At 39.2% G+C, this 23,337-nt stretch overlaps 2 protein-coding genes across 3 annotated transcripts in view; one reads left to right on the top strand and one right to left on the bottom strand.

Annotated features, from left to right (window-relative positions):
• Positions 1-22,705, bottom strand: part of LOC136885302 (uncharacterized) — a 97,891-nt gene extending 75,186 nt beyond the window's left edge. The window contains exons 1-3 of one of the 2 annotated variants that reach the window (XM_067157815.2): positions 22,491-22,705; positions 3,849-3,975; positions 3,009-3,128 (exon numbers count right to left, since the gene is read on the bottom strand). In XM_067157815.2, coding sequence (XP_067013916.2) covers positions 3,009-3,128; positions 3,849-3,975; positions 22,491-22,564 — 321 coding nt within the window. In that variant the 5' untranslated portion in view covers positions 22,565-22,705. The remainder of the gene's footprint in view (positions 1-3,008; positions 3,129-3,848; positions 3,976-22,490) is intronic. The other variant, XM_067157823.2, reaches the window with a different exon arrangement.
• The window catches only part of Uch-L5 (ubiquitin carboxy-terminal hydrolase L5), an 81,487-nt gene continuing 80,781 nt past the window's right edge, over positions 22,632-23,337 (top strand). Inside the window, exon 1 of the mRNA XM_067157833.1 lies at positions 22,632-22,787. Coding sequence (XP_067013934.1) covers positions 22,712-22,787 — 76 coding nt within the window. The 5' untranslated portion in view covers positions 22,632-22,711. The remainder of the gene's footprint in view (positions 22,788-23,337) is intronic.

Here is a 23,337-nt window from a genome sequence, read left to right as displayed (position 1 = left end):
CTATACAGTACAGTATCTGTAATCTTTTCATTTAATGCAATTTAATGAGATCACCACTACTTAATGCACTTTATATTAATTATCAAATTTTATTTAGGTCAATCCTATATACCAGCCAGTCCTAACCTGAGTAAGGTGTATGGGGTATTTAAGTGTCATTTCCATCACTGAGAGACCTACACTCCATCACCTATGCCCAAACTCGTAGGCCCCTCTAGGGAGTTAAGTTATTTACCACTGTTCAATATGGCAGAAATTACTGACTGTATACACTTTTCCATTAGTGTAACAAATCCCCAGAAAAACAGCCAATGTTTCAGGCCAGCCACACACCAACATTAACAAAATTACTTTCTAAACATGATATAAATGAATTTTTTTTTAAAATAAAAGAAAGAGAGAGAACAATAAATTCCATTACAAATAAGAAATATGACTTAAATATTGCTCAACTTTACGGGTCATTTCCTTCTTATAGTCTGCTAATTGCTGAACCTATCATTGATGGGTTAATTTTTACAAAGCTGCAGAGATAATGCAACCTAGTGGAGATGAAAGGCGGGTGAAGAGAGAGTACAAATCCCAATTAACAACAGTCAGTGCATTTGAAAGAACCAAAATCTTAGCAGCCATTCCCTGGAATCTCGAAAGAAAAATCTGAGACACTATTGAAATTAAGAAACACCCAAACAAAATGAATTTAGAGGAAGGATACCAAAATCAGCAATACGTGGATAGCTGTTATACATGGATTACAATATGCAGATCACAACATGAACATACAGGAAGAACCCTTGTTACATAATAGCACGCCAGTACCGAGCTACCTGGCAAGTGACACACAAGTCCAGCCAGAGAGAGAATGCTATTTAAAGGCCAAAACAAAATAACTACTCTCGTAGTTGATTACCTGCCTGGGAGACTGATTACCTCGGATCGAGTAGGGGTATTTCAGTCGCCTTGACAGAGAATACTGCAGTGTATTTGAAATGTCGGCAAACTGTACGGAATGTATAGAAAACAACAATACAATTCAACATGGAAAAAGAACTAAATAAGTCACTGCAATGCTAATGTTGATCAGTTTTATGGGTTAGGACATTGTAGGCCACCACACTTATTTTTCTTCCGGGTCAGCGATATTACAGCATCCGAGGTCAAGGGGCTCTTTCATTTTGAATCTTCTTCATGGCTCCCATTTCTCTTAATTATTTTCCTCACCAATATGGACAGATTATCACGCTTTTTCTTACTTGTAAAAATAATCATGACAACAAAGACCATCATAGCCATTTAACTAATTATCATGACAACTGAACTAGACATCCACGTCAGTGGTGATCGGTGTTGATGGACTATGTACTAAAGATTTCATTGTGAACATCTCTCTCATCATAGCCCATGCAGTAAAAATGTATGAGACATAACTGATCAGAAATTGCAGTTTCTATAACTTCTTTTATGTACAGGATTCCTTTTTCATGACTATTCTGAATATTTGAGTTAAGTTTTTAATATGCCAATACAAAGAACAAATAATGTGCTGCTCATATGTATCTCAAGTTTCCATCTGTATAGATTCATTCAATACATAAGGCAGCTTAAAAAAAAAAAAAAAAGATGAAAGAGAATACTTTGCACAATAGTAGGGCACTAATACACATTACTATTCAACGCAGTCATCATTCTTGTCCAAGCACTTGTTCCAATGGTACACCAAGGCATCAATGCTGGCTTGGAAGAAATCTGTGTCCAGTCCCTGAAGCCACATCATGACGGCACGCTGGATGGCTGTAGGGTTATTGAATCGTTTACGACCCAGATGCTTCTTTAACGGCTCAGATGGAAATCAGTGGGTGCCAGATTGAGGCTATAGTGGGGGGATGTAACAATTTACACGTGCTGTTGGCTGCACATAGTCTGGTGTTGTTGTGCAGCACCACAACACCTGTTGAGAAGTCCAGTTCATTTTCTGCAAATTGGTATCTGCAAACGCTCCACTATGTCACGATAACTGACAACATTCACTGTTGTTCCCCTGGTGAGAAAATCAACCATCTGGACCATCTTCCCTAAAGCACTGATGGCACCCAATGATTTCAAACTTTTCAGACAATTGAAGAAGCACCTAGGTAGTAAGCAATTCAATGACAATAGGCCCATTTAATATGCAGTCATGACGTCGCTTCAAGGACTGGATGCACATTTCTTTCATGCTGGCATCGATGCCTCTGGTGTACTGTTGGAACAAGAGCTTGGACAAGAATGGTGAATATGTTGAATAGTGATGCGTATCAGCACCCTACTACTGTGCATCCTAATCTACCTGTAAAATAAAGTTTCTCTGTGCGAGCTATCGTTACCTTCTTTTTTTGAAGTGCCTTTGTACCAAAGTGATGGCTGTGATGGTATAGTGATCCCCAAAATTTGAAAATGAAAAGCATCTTCAATAAAGGAAAAGTATCTTTAGTTCTCTGTAAAAACTACCACAATCTATGCAATTAAAATTTCACAAATATGAATACCTCATGGTTTATCCACCTACTACATTTGCATGCTTCACTAATTTTAAAAATTGGAAATTCAGAATTCCATACATTATTTTCTTCACTTGCTTTATTCTGCTACATTTTCATGCTGCACTAACTTAAAAAGTAATATTTACAAAAATCTATTAGTTCTTTTCTTTATTTGCTTTGCTCTTTAAAAGCACAATGCTAAAATCATGCAAGAAATGACCTACATTAACAAATGTATTTATTACCGATAATATTATTTTACTGTAGGTTTACCTAGAATTTTTATTTAAAAAATAAGTAATTTCCTACAACAACATGCCATCATCATATGTGAAAGCTTCAAAGCCATGCAGAGAGAATATAAATGTCTTCAATAAACGTTTGATGAGATTCCAATCAGTTTTATCACTTTTAAGACATTATTCGGCACTACTAGACTATGATAGGAAATACGAAGTGCATCTTTCTATATTACGCAAGGCATATTACCTGGAAACGCACTGCAGATTGACCACGAATACTAGGAGATTGAAATGCATGTTGAGGGGAAAAATAGTATGTATCGGATGGATAAACATGATAGCCTCTTGACTCAAGAGGTCCATGGGACTAAGGAAGCAACAAGAACAGAGAGAAAAGAGAACATATTAGTTAGAAATATAGTGTGTTTTCAATATGTACATCACATTAATATCTTCAACTCTATATATTTGAAAAATAAATACACAATATGTTTCAAAACTTTTTACAACCCATAGTATTATCCATAATACATGATAAGAATTACTATATATTAATGAATTTTATAATGAAGACCATCACGCGTTCTTGAAGGAATAACTCAAATGTTGAAGGGTTTCATGTTTGTTACAAAGAGACATACAAACTAAATCTCTCACTAGGCTACTGACAAAGTGAAAGTAAAGTAGGAAATTAATTCTATGTGTTCAATGACCCTTTAGCAGTTATCAGCCTTAAAAGATGCTAGAGTCCTAGAATTGTTCCCTGAACAAAAGTTATTTCGTGTTCCATTAAATTTATTGATTAGAAGGAGGAGGAGGAGTGTATTGGCATTCTCTGTTTGCATATTTTGGATAGGGGAATTGCAGTACTCAAAGCAAGAAATACAGCAAGACTAGTTAATGGTATATTTATTATTTCAAAATCTTATGGTGTGTTTCAATGAAGTCAAATATGAATTTTCCAATGTTGTTTTTGTAACATATTCTCTTACATTTTTGGTGAATCTTCAACTGAAGCAACATTCCTATAAAGCAACTGGTATCTGAAAAATAATTCATTTATGAATATGAGTAAGTCAAAAATTACCTGTAGAGGAATGTTCTCCATTACAGTAGGGGCTGGAACATGCTGAGGAGTAACTTGATTTAGCTGCCGATACCGCTGTCGTGGATCTTCCCATGTTGTTGTTTTATTGAAATAATTTATGAAATAACTGGAAATTAAAAAAATAATATTGTGATAATATTTGCACAGTTATAAAAGAAGAATGAAACAATGAATGAATCAATATGCAAAATTATTTTGAACAAATAAGTCCTGTAGTTCAACTTTCTATATGCTCACGAGACTTAAAGAAAACAAACTGAACATCTAACTGGCGAATATCAGGCAGGTTTCAGAAAAGGCAGTTCTTGTGTAGAACAAATTCTCAATCTCAAAACCATCTTGCAAATCCGTAAAACTAGACAAACAATGATCACCTTTGTAGACTTCAAGAAAGCTTTTGACTCAGTAGACCAAACACTATCCCATATTCTAGAAGAATTCAAAGTTGACAAGAAAATGAGAGGCAATGATTGGAACAACTTCAAAAGTTAAATTTCATGGTGAACTTTCTGACCCTTTGGTATTACCACACAGGACTTTGACAAGGAGAAAGCTTATCCCCGTTACTGTTCAATCTTTGGCTTGAAAACGTTTGGTCGACTACTCAAAAAATATAATTCATCTGCAATATTTGGCCTTCGCAGATGATCTAGTTATTCTTTCTAACTACAGACAAGAAGCAGTTCATGCCCTTGAAAAACTTCATGGGCTCCAAATATTATATGAAAAATCTCAGTACATAGAAGGATCCACTCGTTATCTAGATGGGAAACCTCTAAAGATTAAATTCGGCAAAATTAATCAAGTGAATAAGTTCAAGTACTTAGGAGAAGTCATTTAGCCATCAGGCTTGAATTATGAAGCAAATAAGGAGAGGATCTCAAAATTACAGCAGGCCTGTGACTCACCTGGAACAGATATAACAAAAAATCAATATCCAGGAATGCAAAATTAAGACATTACAACTCAGTTATCAAACCTGAAGCACTATATGCCTTGGAAACTTTGATCATTGGAGGCAGATCACTTATTAAAGATATAGAGAAACAGGAGAGGAAAATATTGAGGAAAATCTTTGGTCCAGTCTATTCAGAGGGAATCTGGATGAAATGGAAGTCTTGGGAGCTTTATCAGCATTCCAAAAAGATCTCTGACACCATCAGGAAAAAGTGATTAAAGTTCTATGGTCAAATTCTCAGAATGAAAAATGACAGGCTCACCGAAAAGATTCTCGACATTGCTCTTTCAATGAAAGTCAAGAACAACTGGCTTAGTGAAACAGAAAAAGACCTTCAGGAGTTGGCATCCCACAGGAAATTATTCAAGATCAAAGCAGTCAACAACCATCATATTGCTGATAAAAATGAATACCAGGAGCAATAAATCATGGACTGAAGAACAGAGGAAAATTTTCAGCGCCCAGATGAAGAGAGATTTTGGGAGAAGAAAAAAAATCAACATCAGGCAAATAAGTTCTACCATGTTCCACAGATGATGATGATGATGATGATGATGATGATGATGATGATGATGATGATGATGATGATAATAATAATAATAATAATAATAATAATAATAATAATAATAATAATAATAATAATAATAATAACTTTGTGAATGGCCTATTTATGAATGATTGTAAAACTTCCTGAACAGTGCCAGTAGCAGGAGGGAATAAAACAGCACTTGCAAAGAGCACCCTTCAGTTGCTTGGAGTACACTAGCCATGGTTCGTATTGATCCAACCAGGCACAGTTAAATTTTCTTTGCAAATGGTTTGCATCAACTGCAAAATTGTAATTCTTAGGCGGAGGAAACGGACATTTTAACACCTCCTTCCTCGTTTCCACTGTTAGCTGGAAAGATCATCATACATATCACCCCAGGTGTACAATTTCGGGACTGACTACAGGAGGCAGACGCTTAGTCAGATGTTGATGGAGAAAGTCTGACCCAACGAGCAGCTATTTTCGCAGATGCTAAAGAATTTGACAGTAAAATGAAATGGCATATGGCTTTTAGTGCCAAGATGTGTCCGAGGACTTCGGCTCGCCAGGTGCAGGTCTTTTGATTTGACGCCCGTAGGCGACCTGTGCGTCGTGATGAGGATGAAATGATGATAGAGATGGCACATACACCAAGTCCCCGTGCCAAGGGAATTTACCAATTATGGTTAAAATTCCCAACCCTGCCGGGAATCGAACCCAGGACTTCTGTGACCAAAGGCCAGCACGCTAACTATTTAGCCACGGAGCCAGACAATTTGCCAGTTGTCCAATATCAGTTACTGACGAACTTGGCAATATAATTTCGTCACTGTTATCCTCGCTCCCACTGCTACTGTCATGTCCCCTTTTACTTTTAAGAGTTGTAGTCCCTGCAAAATGTAGGTACACTAGTATTGGTCATTTATATAAATCCAAAATTCCAATTTAACTACAAAATCTGATTTAAATAAAATAAATCTGATTTCTTATTTTAAAAAAATATTAACCCTGAATTTATTAAAATATACATTCAATAACACGTCAAACTGGTATAAGTTTAGAACGGTTGAAACGTTTGCTTTGGTATATAAAGCTGATAAAATTATAATTTGTTGTATTATTAGTTGAATGGAAGATATTTCAATAAATGTCAAGTTTAATAATATATTATTTCCATAAAGTGTCATTTCCAAAGAAATGTTAGTTTAATAAAATCATCTGAGCCATTTCCGACAAAAATATATTTATAAAAAAACATGCTACATTGGAATACAAATTCGTGAAACTGCAACAGAAAAAATAAAAAGTTATCCATTTGAAAGAAATGTATTAGCCTACCGGTACTATTATTTTACAGCTGCCCCCCCCCCCCCCATTGGGTACGCCCTTGTCTAGGACATAGAAGACCAAATTTTAAGTTTATACATGAAATGTTTTTGGAGAAAGTGATTTTCAGTGTCGATCCCCATCTCAACTCCTTAGGGAAGAAACATTTTGAAGCCAGGATGAGGGATTCAGATGGTCAAGGCGCTGGCTTTTTGAACCCAAGTTCACAGGTTCGATCCTGGCTCGGTCCTGTGGTATTTGAAGGTACTCAAACACGTCAGCCCGGTGTGGTAGATTTACCAGCATGTAAAAGAACTCCCTAGGGATGAAATTCCGGCACCTTGGTGTTTCCGAAAACCTTAAAAGTAGTTAGTGGACTTAAAACCAATAACATTATTATTATTATTATTATTATTATTATTATTATTATTATTATTCTATCAAATGGGCCACCAGAGGACCACGTGCCAATTTCAATTCCTTCTTCTTTGTTCTTTCCTTTTCTTCCAGTACGTTTTCATCTGTTCACTATGTTTCTTCTTTCTGTCTTCAGACCACTTTGAACCAGTCTTTTTTACTTTCCTACATTGAAATCTTTCTATTTTCAATACTTTTTCCCGAAAGCCTCCTCTATTATTTATTTCTTCTGTTGTTATATTGTTTTTTTCTAAATCCTTTCTTACTTCATTGACCCAGCTTGTCGTTGATTTCTTACCCCACAAATATCTGAAAATCTTAGTGGTTAATCTACTATCTTGCATTCGATATAAATGTCCAAAAAACATAAGTCTCCTTTTCCTCATTACATCTGATATATTTTCTATTTTTTAAATATATATTTCAGCATTACTTTGTAATTTCTAGTTTATCTAAATTATAGTTTAATGCCAGACATTCGCTTGCATATAGGCATTCTGGCTTCACTACTGTGTTGTAATGCCTTATTTTTGCATTTCTGGATAGGCATCTTTTATTGTAGATATCTTTGGAGACACCATAAGCTCTCTCCATTTTATGTACCCTCTCCTCTACTGCAGATTTTTCTAAACCATTTTCTTGGATTATTTCCCTTAGATATTTGAATTTTTTTACCCTCTCTATTTGGCCAATATCTGTTTTCAGAAATTTTGGTGCATCCCAAATATTTGTTAAAAATTTTGTTTTTTCTGCAGAAATTCTTAAGCCAGTTCTGCTGGCGATTCTTTCCAAGACATTTACTTGGGTTATAGCAGATGTCACATTTTCAGAAAGTATTGCAAAGTCATCTGCAAATGCAAGACAATTTATTTTGATCCTTTTGTTTCCTCTTCCTAACCTTATCGGTGAAATGTTGAGTTCAATAAGTTTTTCGTTCCAAATTCTCACTATTTTCTCTAGGACACAATTAATAAGAATTGGGGATAGTCCGTCGCCTTGTCGTACACCAATTATTATTATTATTATTATTATTATTATTATTATTGTACCGGGCGGTACACCTCCACGCCGCTAATTCAAAAGGTGCGCCAGTTGAAACTCCTCTGCTGGAGGAAGTCTGAACTTGATTGACGGTATTAATTTTCTACCTTCTCAGAAGATGTCACTACCTGTAAATTTTGGAGTTTTAGAACTGTGTCATTTTTGATGTGTTTTTGTTTTGCTTGAAGTAAGAAGTGTGAACTTTCTCTTCTAGAGGACACTACTGAAGAACTACAATAGTGCACCCTAGTGCAAAGAAAAAGAACTGTTCTTTGGAGAAAATTTTATTTCAAAAGTTTGTTCTTTGTTAAATTTCTTTCAGTCATTGGTTAAGTTGGCAATATTACCCCTTTCTTTCCCCTTGTTTTAAATCTAGCCAATCCCGAATTTCTGAAATTAATTTTCCACCAATAATGTGTTTCTTCTTCATCTTGTGTAGGGGTTTCTCTTTTTTCTCCAATAAAGTGATTGTGGGCGGGTGTTTTCATTCCCCTAACGCCTAGAACCTTCCGCGAGAGTATATAAACTGCTGATTTTAGGGTCTCTGAGCCACTTCTGTTCCATCTTTCAGTGTGTAAAGTACATAGCAGGGGGCGGGTAGCGCCTCTTTCTTCGGCGGCGGTCAACAACAAGGTAATGGCCGATTAATTACTTATTTTCTTGCTTGCTCAGCAGTTTAACTCTCGGGGCGGGTCCGAAGCTTTTTCCATTATGTAACCCTCCTTAAAATGTAAAGAAACTTGTATCTATTTCATCTTTTGAACTGCATATCGGGATAGAGAGTGCTTAACCCTCTCGAGCTCCCAATCATAATGTTTTGAGGTGAACTTATTATTCTCAACCTATTCTTCGTTAATATAATGTAAATTGTTCTTTTCTGAAGTCACCTCTGTAGTATGGGATTAGCCCTTGTATTAATGGCCTAGTGCCAAGTAGGTTTTAAAAACAAAGTGTATTAGGAGTGCAGATCGCCTCCTCTCAAATTATTATTTTGGAGGGCATGTAATCAACCTTCTTTTCATTTAATAGACCTCAGTAGGTTGGGTATTTTACCCCTGTGTCTATGTCCAGTGAGGACAACTTGAAGGTGGAGTTTGGTGTGGCCTGGGAGAGGCTTAGGGTTGAGAGCGAGTGGCTCTTTTTGAAAATTGAGTGTTGTATGCCTCGTGGAGGCTTTTCAGTGTAATTTGGAGCAAGGGCTCCTAGGCATGAATGGGGTTTTCTGCCCCTCTGTTGAAACTTGTGTTTGGGGTAAAACTGAGCTGATTGCCCAAGCATTGTGAAGTCAGGGCGCGAAGCCCAAATCCTGTAAATATTGTAACTACCCTTTTGACTTGCTACTTTGTACCTGCCATGCTTGTTATCTCCTTATTTTGAAAAGAAAATATAACCTTGTTAAATTTTAAATTAATTTTACTTTCGTAGCTGGAGACCTATTCACACCCGCACTTTCTTTCACCTCTACCTACCACGGAAAGCTCCGTAACAAGTGGTAGCAGAGCGTGGTTGAATGGGTCTCATTTTAGCCCCTTTTGACGGCTAAATATTGTTCTGTTCCGAACTCTAACCATTTTCTCAGTTGCTGGAATTTTTGAGGTTTTCAAAATTGTTCTGTCACCATGCCTGGCCCTCGCGATGTTCTTCATCTTAACTATTTGCGCAAGGAGGAGTTGATCTATGAATTAACTATTAGAAATGTACAATCTGGAGGCACGGTTGCAGTAGACATAAACAAGCTTAGAGAATCCCTAGATTTGCCCATTTCCATCCCCAATTTGGGAGAGAAAGAAATTGACGACTCTCTTTCCACGATCACGGAGAACATTACTGGGCTAGCTTCTGTAGTTAGTTTTTTTGACGAAAATGATCCGTCTCCTAATCAAATTAAGCGTGTGCAAGCTAGGCTGTTTCATTTTTCAAATAGAGTTAACGATCTGTTGTCTCTAAAGTTGAATGACGTTCAGAAGAAGGAAGCTAGTACGCTGCTTGAAAATATGTCTGAATTATCTAGCAAGGTTACTCAATTGTTAACTGGGGAAGTTCCTCCCAAAACTGATCAACCCGCCACGTTGAATGCTGGGAGCGAGGAAGAGCCTCCTAAGGGAGAAGTCAATAGGATAACCGTTGCTGCTCAAACTATCTCTGCCCCATTAGACAACGAGTCTGAACGTCGTAACTCATTGACTAATGTACGTTCTGAATTAACTTCCTTGCCACTTAAACCTTTACCGACTATGTCACCCGGGTTTAGCAGCTTGCCTCATCCATTGGCAATGTTGCTCAGAGGTATCTCTAAGTTTTCCGTTAATACCACCAGTGACGTAATTTCATTTTTAAGATTTCTAGTTGAATTTCAGGATCATGCCCTTGTGTTTTCTCTTTCTCCATGTCAAATTTTGCAAATTATCTATCCTTATGCAATTGGTATTCTCTCTGACAAAATAGTAAGAGCCATAGCTGAACAGTCATCTATTGAAGATTTTCATGCACACTTGCTTGCAAATTTTATTCCTGCTCGCGCGAGGTCATCTCTGATTCAGAAGTACTATTACCGTGTACAACGCTTGGATGAAAACTTGGCTGATTTCATACAGGATATTAAGTTTTATACTAGGGTGTTTGCCCTTCATTTTCCCGAAGATCAGATTGTACAGGCTATTGTAGAGGGAATTTCACCTCCCTATAGGTCATATTTGTGTTTCGCGGCGTGCCCGCAAACTTTCTCTGAACTTGAAGCATTGGCCGTCTCAGCGGAAGGAGTTAGATACGCAGATTCATTGCGTGTAGCGAAAGAACCCCCGCCTTCTTTTAGTAATACTCGGCCTCCACCTCGCCGACCAGTCACACCCCGTAAATGCTATGCTTGCGGGTCGCCCGACCACCTTCGGAACAAGTGCCCATTGCTCAAATCTAGTGGGACAAGGAATGGAGCTGGTTCATCACAAGGCTGTTCTAAATGTGGGGCTTTCTCACATATTGCCAAGAATTGTCCCAATTTGAATAGCACCCCCTCCTGCTCAACTTCTGGTGCAACTTCCAACAACAATATAAAGTGACTAGTGTCTTCGGCTGAGTCGATTAATCCATCTTCCCGAGACTCAGCCCCGGGTAAACAGATCAAAAAATCAGGGAACGAGCAATTTTCAAATTCATCTTTGGAATGCCCCAAAGAGTGTCTTAGGATTGCGGCAGATACTCCCGCACCGGTTCCTTTTCTTAAGATTGAGTTAAATAAGGAACCTGTAACAGCTCTCTTAGATTCAGGCAGTGTTTGTTCGATTATTTCGGCTGAATGGTATTCTAAATTGAAATCTGTTTGTAAACTACCTGACTATGTCTCATCTCCTGTTCAATATGTTTCGGCTAATTCATCTCCATTAGAAATTCTAGGTTCCGTACTGGTCAAAATTCGTATTTTTAAATTTACATGGAAAACCAAACTGTTTGTGGCTAAGCACTTGTCTTGCCCCATCATACTGGGAGCGGACTTCATTTCTCACACTGGTCTTGTGCTCGATCTTCAGAGTAAGTTGTGCACATTCAAATTTACGTCCAAATGTAAAATTCCCTTGTTAAAGTGTAATTCTGTGTCATGTTCATCTATTTTGCCTACCCAGGATGAGATGTTGTTAGACCTTAGACATCTACCTGAGGAGCAGGCTGATAGTATTCGTAAATTATGTCAGTCATTTCCAGAGGTGTTCTCTGATACTCTTGGTGTTACTGACCTTATTGAATACAAAATTGAGGTCACGGATTCGATTCCTGTCCGTTTTCCACCTTATAGGCTATCTCCACCTAAAATGAAGGCTCTGAAAGAAATTATCGATCAGATGTTGAAGGATGGTATTATTAGGCCCTCTAAGTCAGCGTATTCTTCGCCTATTTTTCTAGTCCCGAAACCCCAAGGAGGCTTCAGGCCTGTCATTGATTATAGGGCTCTCAATCGGAAGGTGGTGTTACAATCTGTGCCCCTTCCCGACCTTCATTCTTGTTTTTCATGGTTCCGTAAGGCCAAGTTCTTTATTATCTTGGACCTGAATCAGGCCTATAATCAAATTCCCCTTGCCGAAGAGTCTAAACACCTTACAGCGTTTGCCACGGACTGGAACTTATACGAATACAACCGCGTGCCTTTCGGGCTCCCCACGGGAGCGGCTGTACTCACTAGGCTACTAGATAGGGTCTTCTCCGACATCAAATTTGAGTACTTATATCACTACTTGGATGTTGTCGTCGTATTTTCAGAGACTTTTGAAGAACATCTAGATAATCTGCGAGAAGTCCTCGATCGCCTTCGTAAGGCTGGGTTAACTGTCAAGTTGTCCAAGGTTGCCTTTGCTAAGCCCTCTATGTCATTCCTAGGGCATATTGTGTCACCTGATGGTGTAGCAGTCGATCATTCTAGAACACAGGCCATCCGTGATTTTAAACCTCCCAAGGACATTAAAGGTATCGCCAGGTTCATTGGTATGGTGAATTTCTTCAGGAAGTTTATTCCTAATTTCGCTAATAGAGCGGCGCCCTTAAACCTTCTTCGTAGGAAAGGCATCAAATTTGAGTGGGGACCTTCTCAACAAGCCGCTTTTGAAGATCTTAAATTAGCTCTCTGTAATGCCCCTGTACTTGCTATGCCTGATTTCTCGAAGAAATTCATCGTCCAAACCGACGCGTCGTCGTCAGCAGTAGCTGCAGTCCTTCTTCAAGAGACTGAACTAGGGAGGCAACCCATCGCCTATGCATCTAGGACTCTATCGGCTCAAGAAGCCAAGTATTCTATCTATGAGCTCGAAGGGTTGGCAGTCTTATTTGCCTTAGAGAAGTTCCGTCTCTATCTGGAACATGTCAAATTCGACCTGGAGACAGATAATCAAGCCTTAAGCTGGGTCTTAGGTAGGCCGCGTCGTACTGGTCGTATAGCCCGTTGGGCCATCCGTATTTCTGCCTTCCAATTCGATGTCAGGCATATTAGAGGTACCGAAAATGTTGTTGCTGATGGACTCAGCCGTATGTTTTCTAACGACATCGAGACCCATGAACCGGTCGGCAGTTCATCACCTTCCGAGTCCATACTATCTGATGTTAATGCCATCTTAACTGATGCTCCCATGCTCTTTAGGGATATCGAGAAATACCAACGTGAAGATCCGACGCTGGCTCCGATAATGGAAACCCTTTCTTCTGGGGAACATGTCGTCCCTTATGTTCTGAGGAATGGTGTTCTATGTTGCCCCTCGAGGCATGATAAGATGATGAAAGTTGTCGTTCCAGCTGTTCTTGTACCTATGATCTTCAAGTATTATCATGAGACCCCATTAGGAGGGCATCTGGGAATCTTTAAAACTCGTGAGAAGATTCGTGAAATGTTCATCTGGAAAGGTATGGACGGTGAAATCCGTGAACTAGTGAAGGCTTGCAAACCCTGTTTGCTCAGTAAACCAACCATGTCCACCAAGGTAGGCCTTTTGTCTTCTCATCAAGCGTCGCGCCCCATGGAACGCCTGTATATTGATTATGTAGGACCCTTCCCCCAGTCTAAGGGAAATGCTAACAAGTTTATCTTTGTATGCGTAGATGGCTTTATTAGATTTTCCTGGTTATTTCCGACTAAGCTGGCTACCGCTCAGTCCACCATTACTTGCCTAAATTCTATTTTTGCTTCCTTTGGTCCGTGCCAATATATTGTGTCTGATAATGCTAAGGCGTTCACATCTAATCTTTTTCGTAAATTCTGTTTCGACTTGTCCATGTCTCATGTAACTACTTCTGCTTATTACCCTCAACCATCTCTGGCTGAACGGGTTAACCGTAATCTCAGGTCCGCGCTTATTGCCTATCATCATGAAGATCATTCCAGGTGGGATACGTCCCTACATTGGTTAGCTTTTGCTTTGAATTCGGCGGTTCATGAATCACATAAATTTACTCCAGCCTCTTTGATGTTCAAGTTTGTTCCCAACACGCCGCTCTCTAACCTCTGGTCTCTGAGTGACATTCTACCCGAGACAATAGATCCGGACATCATTAAAGATCTTTGGAAGAAGGCTAAAGCCAATCTTAAAGTGTCTCATGAAAAGGTTAGGGAAAGGTATGATCGTGGACGGAGACCCACCCCTTTGAAGGTAGGTGACCAAGTTATGGTCAAGAACTTTGTTCCCGCGGACAAGCTTGCACCCAGATTTCATGGGCCTTGTATCATTCTCGATTTTCTTACGCCGGTTACGTTGTTATTAAGTAATCCAGCCACCGAGAGGATATTTAGGGTTCACCTGTCACAGGTGAAACCAGTGTAAATTTTGTGTCAACTTGCTTCATATAATCGTGAAAGGAATATGAAGGTTATATTTTTTTGAGTTTCTCTTTTAAGGCATTCTGCCCCTTCTATAATATTATCTATATTTAAGCATTTTTGTAAACTCTCCCCGCTCCGTTAAACTGCCATTCTGTCCTTACCACGGCCATTACCACGCTCCCGTCTCCTGCTATACACACTGTGGCTTACTCATATTAAATGCCATGGATATCTGCACGCCGCTGGCCCCTCAACCTCTCCACCAAGCCTGTGCCCTCAAAAGATGATGGTCCAACAATATTCTGCCGCCTAGCTTTAATGTTTCAGTGCCCCCGCAGCCACGCGGCGCCGTGCCGCGACTGGGCTTGAGGATGGGCCCCCTCGACCCCAACGAGGACGACATGTGCACGACGAGCCGGAGCTCTCCTCCCGGCCAAGGCTGATGTGCGGCACACGACCTGCTACTTGCCCGCAGCCTGTATATCTTCACCGCGGGCGCGGCGTGTTTCAACACCTCTGCTCCCCTCATAGTGCGGGCGAGCGGTATCTCAGGGTACTTGAGGGGTCCGAGCGGCCTCCTTTGGACGCAAGCTGCAACGGCCGGTCTGGCCATCCAACTTAATCAACATCAACTACATGGACAGTTACTATAAGAGATGACTACACTTGGGAATTCAACAACAAAATCTGGTGGACTTAGAAAATTTTTCCTCGATGTTAAAACTAAAGTTTTCCTTCTCAATTCAACTTCTACAACCTTAAAAACTTAACTTCTCCTGTTACAACAAAAATTTTGAAACTGAATCAAACCACATTAAGAAAATCTTATAAATTTTTCGGCAATCAATATCCATATCTACATCAAAACTTGGACCTTGTTTTCAAACAAATTTCATGTGTCACCCCTGGAGGAACTTTTGGGGGGGGAGGTCTGTACCGGGCGGTACACCTCCACGCCGCTAATTCAAAAGGTGCGCCAGTTGAAACTCCTCTGCTGGAGGAAGTCTGAACTTGATTGACGGTATTAATTTTCTACCTTCTCAGAAGATGTCACTACCTGTAAATTTTGGAGTTTTAGAACTGTGTCATTTTTGATGTGTTTTTGTTTTGCTTGAAGTAAGAAGTGTGAACTTTCTCTTCTAGAGGACACTACTGAAGAACTACAATAGTGCACCCTAGTGCAAAGAAAAAGAACTGTTCTTTGGAGAAAATTTTATTTCAAAAGTTTGTTCTTTGTTAAATTTCTTTCAGTCATTGGTTAAGTTGGCAATATTACCCCTTTCTTTCCCCTTGTTTTAAATCTAGCCAATCCCGAATTTCTGAAATTAATTTTCCACCAATAATGTGTTTCTTCTTCATCTTGTGTAGGGGTTTCTCTTTTTTCTCCAATAAAGTGATTGTGGGCGGGTGTTTTCATTCCCCTAACGCCTAGAACCTTCCGCGAGAGTATATAAACTGCTGATTTTAGGGTCTCTGAGCCACTTCTGTTCCATCTTTCAGTGTGTAAAGTACATAGCAGGGGGCGGGTAGCGCCTCTTTCTTCGGCGGCGGTCAACAACAAGGTAATGGCCGATTAATTACTTATTTTCTTGCTTGCTCAGCAGTTTAACTCTCGGGGCGGGTCCGAAGCTTTTTCCATTATGTAACCCTCCTTAAAATGTAAAGAAACTTGTATCTATTTCATCTTTTGAACTGCATATCGGGATAGAGAGTGCTTAACCCTCTCGAGCTCCCAATCATAATGTTTTGAGGTGAACTTATTATTCTCAACCTATTCTTCGTTAATATAATGTAAATTGTTCTTTTCTGAAGTCACCTCTGTAGTATGGGATTAGCCCTTGTATTAATGGCCTAGTGCCAAGTAGGTTTTAAAAACAAAGTGTATTAGGAGTGCAGATCGCCTCCTCTCAAATTATTATTTTGGAGGGCATGTAATCAACCTTCTTTTCATTTAATAGACCTCAGTAGGTTGGGTATTTTACCCCTGTGTCTATGTCCAGTGAGGACAACTTGAAGGTGGAGTTTGGTGTGGCCTGGGAGAGGCTTAGAGTTGAGAGCGAGTGGCTCTTTTTGAAAATTGAGTGTTGTATGCCCCATGGAGGCTTTTCAGTGTAATTTGGAGCAAGGGCTCCTAGGCATGAATGGGGTTTTCTGCCCCTCTGTTGAAACTTGTGTTTGGGGTAAAACTGAGCTGATTGCCCAAGCATTGTGAAGTCAGGGCGCGAAGCCCAAATCCTGTAAATATTGTAACTACCCTTTTGACTTGCTACTTTGTACCTGCCATGCTTGTTATCTCCTTATTTTGAAAAGAAAATATAACCTTGTTAAATTTTAAATTAATTTTACTTTCGTAGCTGGAGACCTATTCACACCCGCACCTTCTTTCACCTCTACCTACCACGGAAAGCTCCGTAACAATTATTATTACATTTTGAAGTACGGTATGCCATATTTAACAACTAGGATAAGAAACAACTAAAATTACAACTTCCTACGTCAAACGGGCTTGGAGGGATGAATAATTTCCTTTCTGGAGCTAACCTCATTTAACCTTTAGGGGTGGAATGTTTAAAAATATACCCTATTTCATGCTACGGATTTAGAAATAACCTCTTTATTGCCATTTGGAATTTTGTCTTCATACGTTAAACGGTTTTGTTTGAATGAATACTTTTGTTTTCGGGTCTTAACCCCCGCCCCCATTTAACGTCCTTATGGATTAATCTTTCTTCACAGCGGACATATGTTGGGGCTGTATGTTACTGAAGACTGCGGTCCTTCCTTCCTGATCCTAGCCCTTTTCTATCCCATCCCATCGTCGCAAATTGAAAGGGGAAAAAACAAATCAAACCTTCTGTTATTATTAACACCTATGTCATTTGAAAGTGCTCTTTTGTAGTATTATTTGATTCAAATTTGGTTATAAAATTCACGGCATTAAATCCATCATGAATAATAATAATCATAATAATAATAATATCCCTCGATCTTTCCATGCTCACTCTTTACATTCGCAACTCGCAGCGCATGGCTACACAGTAAATTCAGAGATAGAGGTCGGTAGATGCAGAGTGGGTTTCGGAAGGCTAGGGGCTTTACGTCGCACCGACACAGATAGGTCTTATGGCGACGATGGGATGGGAAAGGCCTAGGAGTTGGAAGGAAGCGGCCATTGCCTTAATTAAGGTACAGCTCCAGCATTTGCCTGGTGTGAAAATGGGAAACCACGGAAAACCATCTTCAGAGAGTGGGTTTCGGCCCTTGGGTTTCGTCCCTTAAGAGGCTATGGCTTGTTCGTGGTCCAACAGCTCTGTACTCTGACCGGCCAACCGAGCAGAGGAAAGGTGGCCACGGCTTTACCATGGCTCTACGTCTCTGCATTCGGGAGATGGGACAAAGGCACACGGCTGGACTTCACGCCTGGCCCCACCCGTCGGCTGTCCTGAGAATGGTTTTCCATGGTTTTCCATTCTCCTGCACTAAGGCGAATGCCGGGACAGTTCGTAGCATAGGCCATGGCCGCCCACCCCCTCCGCACATCTCCTTCACCGTAACAAATCTCCTGGCCTGAGAGACGGCGTAACTGTGTAAGTGACCCGCCTCCCCCTTCAGGGGAGGAATGGAAACATTTAGTAGTAGTAGTAGCAGTAGAGATAGAGAAGTAAGCTAGAGCGCTCTGAACCTCGTTACTTCCACGTTCCCTGTTAGGGCTACTGTTGTTTACCATATTTTAAAAATATAATGGAAAGGGTTAATATTACTACGGAAATATATTCGTGGTAAAAATTACATTTCTTTTGGACTGGGGTGTTGAATGGCTGCCTGTCAGGGATAATAGTAATCGATATAAACTGGGGCAAACATTTGTTTATAGGAAGAGGAATTAGGATTTAAAATAATTTACAAAGGGAAATGTTCGATAAATTTCCTTTGAAATAATTTAAGGAAAGATTAGGTAAACAATTGATAGGGTACCTACCACCTTGACGACAGCACTATGTGCAAACCTATCAATTCATTGTGTACTTTGGCTATGTGTCCATAGCCTACGGTATATATTACGTTAGGGCCGACTGTATAAACCGTTTGATCTTAGATCAGAGACGAAATTGATCTTGGTTCACGCAAAACTCGGACGTCAAATTTCTATAAAATACTTTCCCGCCTTGTCAATACTTTACAATACGGGAAAGTATTTTATAGAAATTTGAATAAAATTCAATACAGACAGGAATAACCAACATGGTGAAAATAATCAAACTCGGACGTGACAGTACCGGTAGCGATGGGAGCGAGGGTAACACTGACGAAATTAGATTGCCGAAGTTCGTCAATAACTGATATTGGACAACTGTCAAATTCTTTAGCATCTGCTGAAACAGGTGATTGATTGATTGATTGATTGATTGATTGATTGATTGATTGATTGATTGATTGATTGATTGATGACTGAAAGTTTCTTGTCAACCTAACAATAACTTTGTAGTGTAGGATGAGTCATGCAAATTTAAATGTGTAGAAAAGGTAGAATTTCACAGACATTCAGCGTGACTCTTCACACTTGTTAGAGCGGTGAAACTGAATGTAACCAAATACAGTAGAGACAATACGCGACACTCAGCGAGACTGAAATAAAAACAATAAGTTCATTTATTAATTTGACCACCTAATCGATACAATAAATGGTGGTCAAACTCCGTGAGATATCGAGGGACAGTGATTAGAACTCTCTCTAGCGGATTGACCTGAGAACTACTGATTCTGTCATAAGAGCACCTAATCAATATAATAAGTGGTGGTCAAATTAATAAATTAACTTATTGTTATTATTTCAATCAAATATCATCAATACAGATCAAAAACGATTTATCACATGTAATAAAACTCAGCGAGATATTGAGGGACAGTGATTAGAACTCTCTCTAGCGGAGAGAAAGTTTCTTGTCAACCTAACATTCAGCGTGACTCTTCACACTAATTCTGTCATAAGAAAATGTGTATTTGTGTGTGTTTTTTGTGTTATCTATGCGTTTTCAGTGAGTTGACATAATTAAATAGTAGCATATGTCATTCCTTGATATCTCCTCTCAACATGAGGGGAAAGGTATGTGCTGTGTTTGGCTGCAGTAACAATGAAGTAGAGAAGAATGTGCGGTCTTTCTTCCGTTTCCCTAGTGACAAGAAAATGTAAGTAATATTGTGTTTGCATATATATTCTTTCAGTGACAGAGAGATTTTTATAGTACTTCATAATCTTCTGACCTGCTCGACCCATATTTTAACTGGCTTAAAATATAATACACATATTTTATTGTATAGTGCAGCAGTTAACCTTCAATACCAATGTGTTGTTGTAGGTGTGATCTGTGGGTTTGATTTAAAATTTTTTTTTTTTGCGAGTTGCTTTATGTCGTACCGACACAGATAGGTCTTATGGCGACGATGGGACAGGAATGGCCTAGGAATGGGAAGGAAGCGACCGTGGCCTTAATTAAGGTACAGCCCCAGCATTTGCCTGGTGTGAAAATGGGAAACCACGGAAAACCATCTTCAGGGCTGCCGACAGTGGGGTTCGAACCCACTATCTCCCGGATGCGACCTCACAGCTGTGCGCTCCTAACCGCACGGCCAACTCGCCCGGTATTGATTTAATTCAGGAAAATACATATGCATATGAGTGTGGCTGGCTATGTTCCAAGTTACCCCATTTGGAATGCTGTAATGAGTTGTCAAGCACTGAAGAAAATATGGGTCATTTAAGAAATGTACATATTTTGTTGAAACAATATGATGATGCAAATTTGCTTTACACTAATGTAATGGCATTATGGCAAGTATTGCTTATAGGGAAAGTTTGAATGTTTTTGAGGCTAAATTTATAGATTTTCTTTCCGTCAGTAGGCTTCAAGTTAAAAGGGAAATTGTCCAGCTCTTAAATGTAAATTCATTGAATCATGTGTGTAAGGATGTGCCGATATTTTGTTGACAAGTGTTTTAATATGATGATACAATGCTTTTAAATGAGAAAAAGTCCGACTCGTTGGCTGAATGGTCAGCGTACTGGCCTTCGGTTCAGAGGGTCCCGGGTTCGATTCCCGGCCGGGTCGGGGATTTTAACCTTAATTGGTTAATTCCAATGGCACGGGGGCTGGGTGTATGTGTTGTCTTCATCATCATTTCATCATCACGACGCGCAGATCACCTACGGGTGTCAAATAGAAAGACCTGCACCTGGCGAGCCGAACCCGTCCTGGGATATCCTGGCACTAAAAGCCAAACTACATTTCATTTTATTTCAATGAGAAAAAGAAAAATCTAGCCGTGAACGTTCAGGCAGGAATTCTAAAGCTAAAAAAAGGAATGGATAAATGAAAGAAGCCCTTTCACAGCAGTCCATTGCACATCTTGATTATATGTCTAATTTCAGTCTTTAAATAATAACCTGTTAAATAATTCTTCATTCATTTATCCAGAATTGATTTAGAACTTTGAAGTTAATATCTTAGTAACACTTTCTTTCTAGACGTAATTTATTTATCCATTTCCGTATATACATTTCCATTGATATTTGAATTTAGCGCGAATTTTCAGGTCAAGCCACTAGGAGCGCCACTTAAGACTTGTCTCCCATTTTAACAAGGTTAAACCCGGAAGTGTCGCGAATTGTCTCTACCAGGTCTCTACACAAGAACCTTGGTCTCTACATTTCTCTTACATGATCCTTGGTCTCTACCGTATTTGATGTAACTTCACAGGCAGCCTAGTGAGGAATGAACTGTAGTTCGACTCTTGCCCAAGGCTCTTAAAAGAAAACTATGCCTCTTAGTGCCTAGAACAACTAATTGGAGTTGGTCTTGCTAGAACCAACTTCTCGCCAGAAGTGTACAAAATAACCCATGCAAATAGTGTAATAAACGATAAAGCAAGACACAACATACATGCCGGTATCTTAAACTGTTTTCTTTTATTATGATGATAATGATTAACATTGCATTAAAGCCGCATCTCACATACTTAAATATCCCGATACTGACTCAGTCTACGTTTCCGCACTGTAGCGCAAGTATATTTATCAAATACCGTACTGTCCAGTTTTTTAAATTTTTATATTTACTCCGTATTAACAAAACTTGAAGAAATATGATAACTGATAGCTGAGGAGTTTACCTACGTAATGTATTTGTAGGTGTGGTAACATTTATAATAAACACGAATAATGACAACATGTCAATACAGCTAGATGTTTAAATGATCTAGGTATATAGTCTGAATATTGTTAAAGTAATAAATGCTTGAAATTTCGTTGCTGTGAGGTACAGTTCCTTTTCGTTCTATTATCTGTCCTCTTTGGATCTTTTACTAGTAATATTCCCACAAACGAAATGAAATAGCGTATGGCTTTTAGCAAATAATTACAGTAGAGCTTTTAGTGACGGGAGCATCCGAGGAAATGTTCGGCTCGCCAAGTGCAGGTCTTTTGATTTGACGGCCGTAGGCGACCTGCACATCGTGATGAGGATGAAATTATGATGAAGACTACACATACACCCAGCCCCTTAGCCATCGAAAGTAACCGATAATGGTTAAAATTCCCGACCCTGCCGGGAATCGAACTCCCCACCCCTGTGACCAAGGGCCAGCACGCTAACCATTTAGCCATGGAGCCGGACAATATTCCTACATTCCATCTAACTTGCCGCAATGCAGCGTAGGTATGTGGCATTAACTCCGCTATCTTAAAAGTAAATATTCCTGATCCTTTCTTGCTGTTTATAAAAGAAGAAAACAACAGACTGTCAATTAAACGGAGACGCGAAAAACGTTTTCTTGTTTTACAGAAGTATTGATTTCAAACGAATGCCATTCGTAAACAATATTGTTCCCGGATAATCCTCAACAATTTCAATGCAATGTAGCTCTACAAAACAAAGAAGAAAACAGGTGCCAATATAACATGCATCTGACAGAATGTCAATAACTGTGTTCGTTCCCCACATCTAGGAACACATTAACTTCTAATAACAAATGTCGATTAGCCTACTGGATTATAATACTTACTGTCTTCCAGTTCGATGGTCGTATTTCCTATCCCACCCTGGAGGCAGAGGTGACGTATCATAGTTATCTGACATTGTTTATAAATGCAAATAGACCTCCGAAGACGTATTTACTATATTCAATAGACAAGTGCAGCTCCCCTGAATGTATGTGATCCGCCATTCACATGATCGCACCTGAGTTTGTATATAAATCCAATCGCAACACGAAGTGAGAAGAAAATGGCTGACAGTGCGGGAAACTGGTGTCTGATTGAAAGTGATCCAGGAGTATTCACTGAACTAATCAAAGAATTTGGTATATATTTATAGCAGTATGTTACTTATAGCAAGTATATCAGCTAAAATAATAGTTTCTTATACGTTGTGAAATATTGTCAATTTGTCACTGTAGATAGTAATTAAACCGGCTCTTACAGCCAACATTACAGATTAAAACCCTAATATGATATAGCATTTAATCATAAGAAAATAAATATACAATAGCATTGTTGATCATTCAGGAATTTTAGTTTGAGGTTACGAAAAGCCGTCTAGTCATTTCATAAGTCCTCTTAAGGTTTCTACATTTTGCATCATTCCCAGATTTTAATGAACATAACCTCACTCCCATTCTTATTTTCTAATCTAATTCTACTTATCCTCTTTGTATTTATTTATTACTCCATCATAGCCAGTTACTTACAGTGATTATTGGGTCGTACATTAGAATAGGCTGTTAGGACATTTGTGTCACAGATGGAGGTTTCATAGAAGTGGTGGCTTTCGATGAATGTAAATAATCCTTAGCATATGAGATTTTTTTTTTTCATTCCTGGAAGAAGAAACAACACCAACAGAATCTTGGG

Source organism: Anabrus simplex, chromosome 1 (assembly GCF_040414725.1).
Source record: "Anabrus simplex isolate iqAnaSimp1 chromosome 1, ASM4041472v1, whole genome shotgun sequence".
In the NCBI taxonomy this organism is placed as follows: domain Eukaryota; kingdom Metazoa; phylum Arthropoda; class Insecta; order Orthoptera; family Tettigoniidae; genus Anabrus; species Anabrus simplex.
This window is presented reverse-complemented; position numbering and strand designations above follow the sequence as displayed.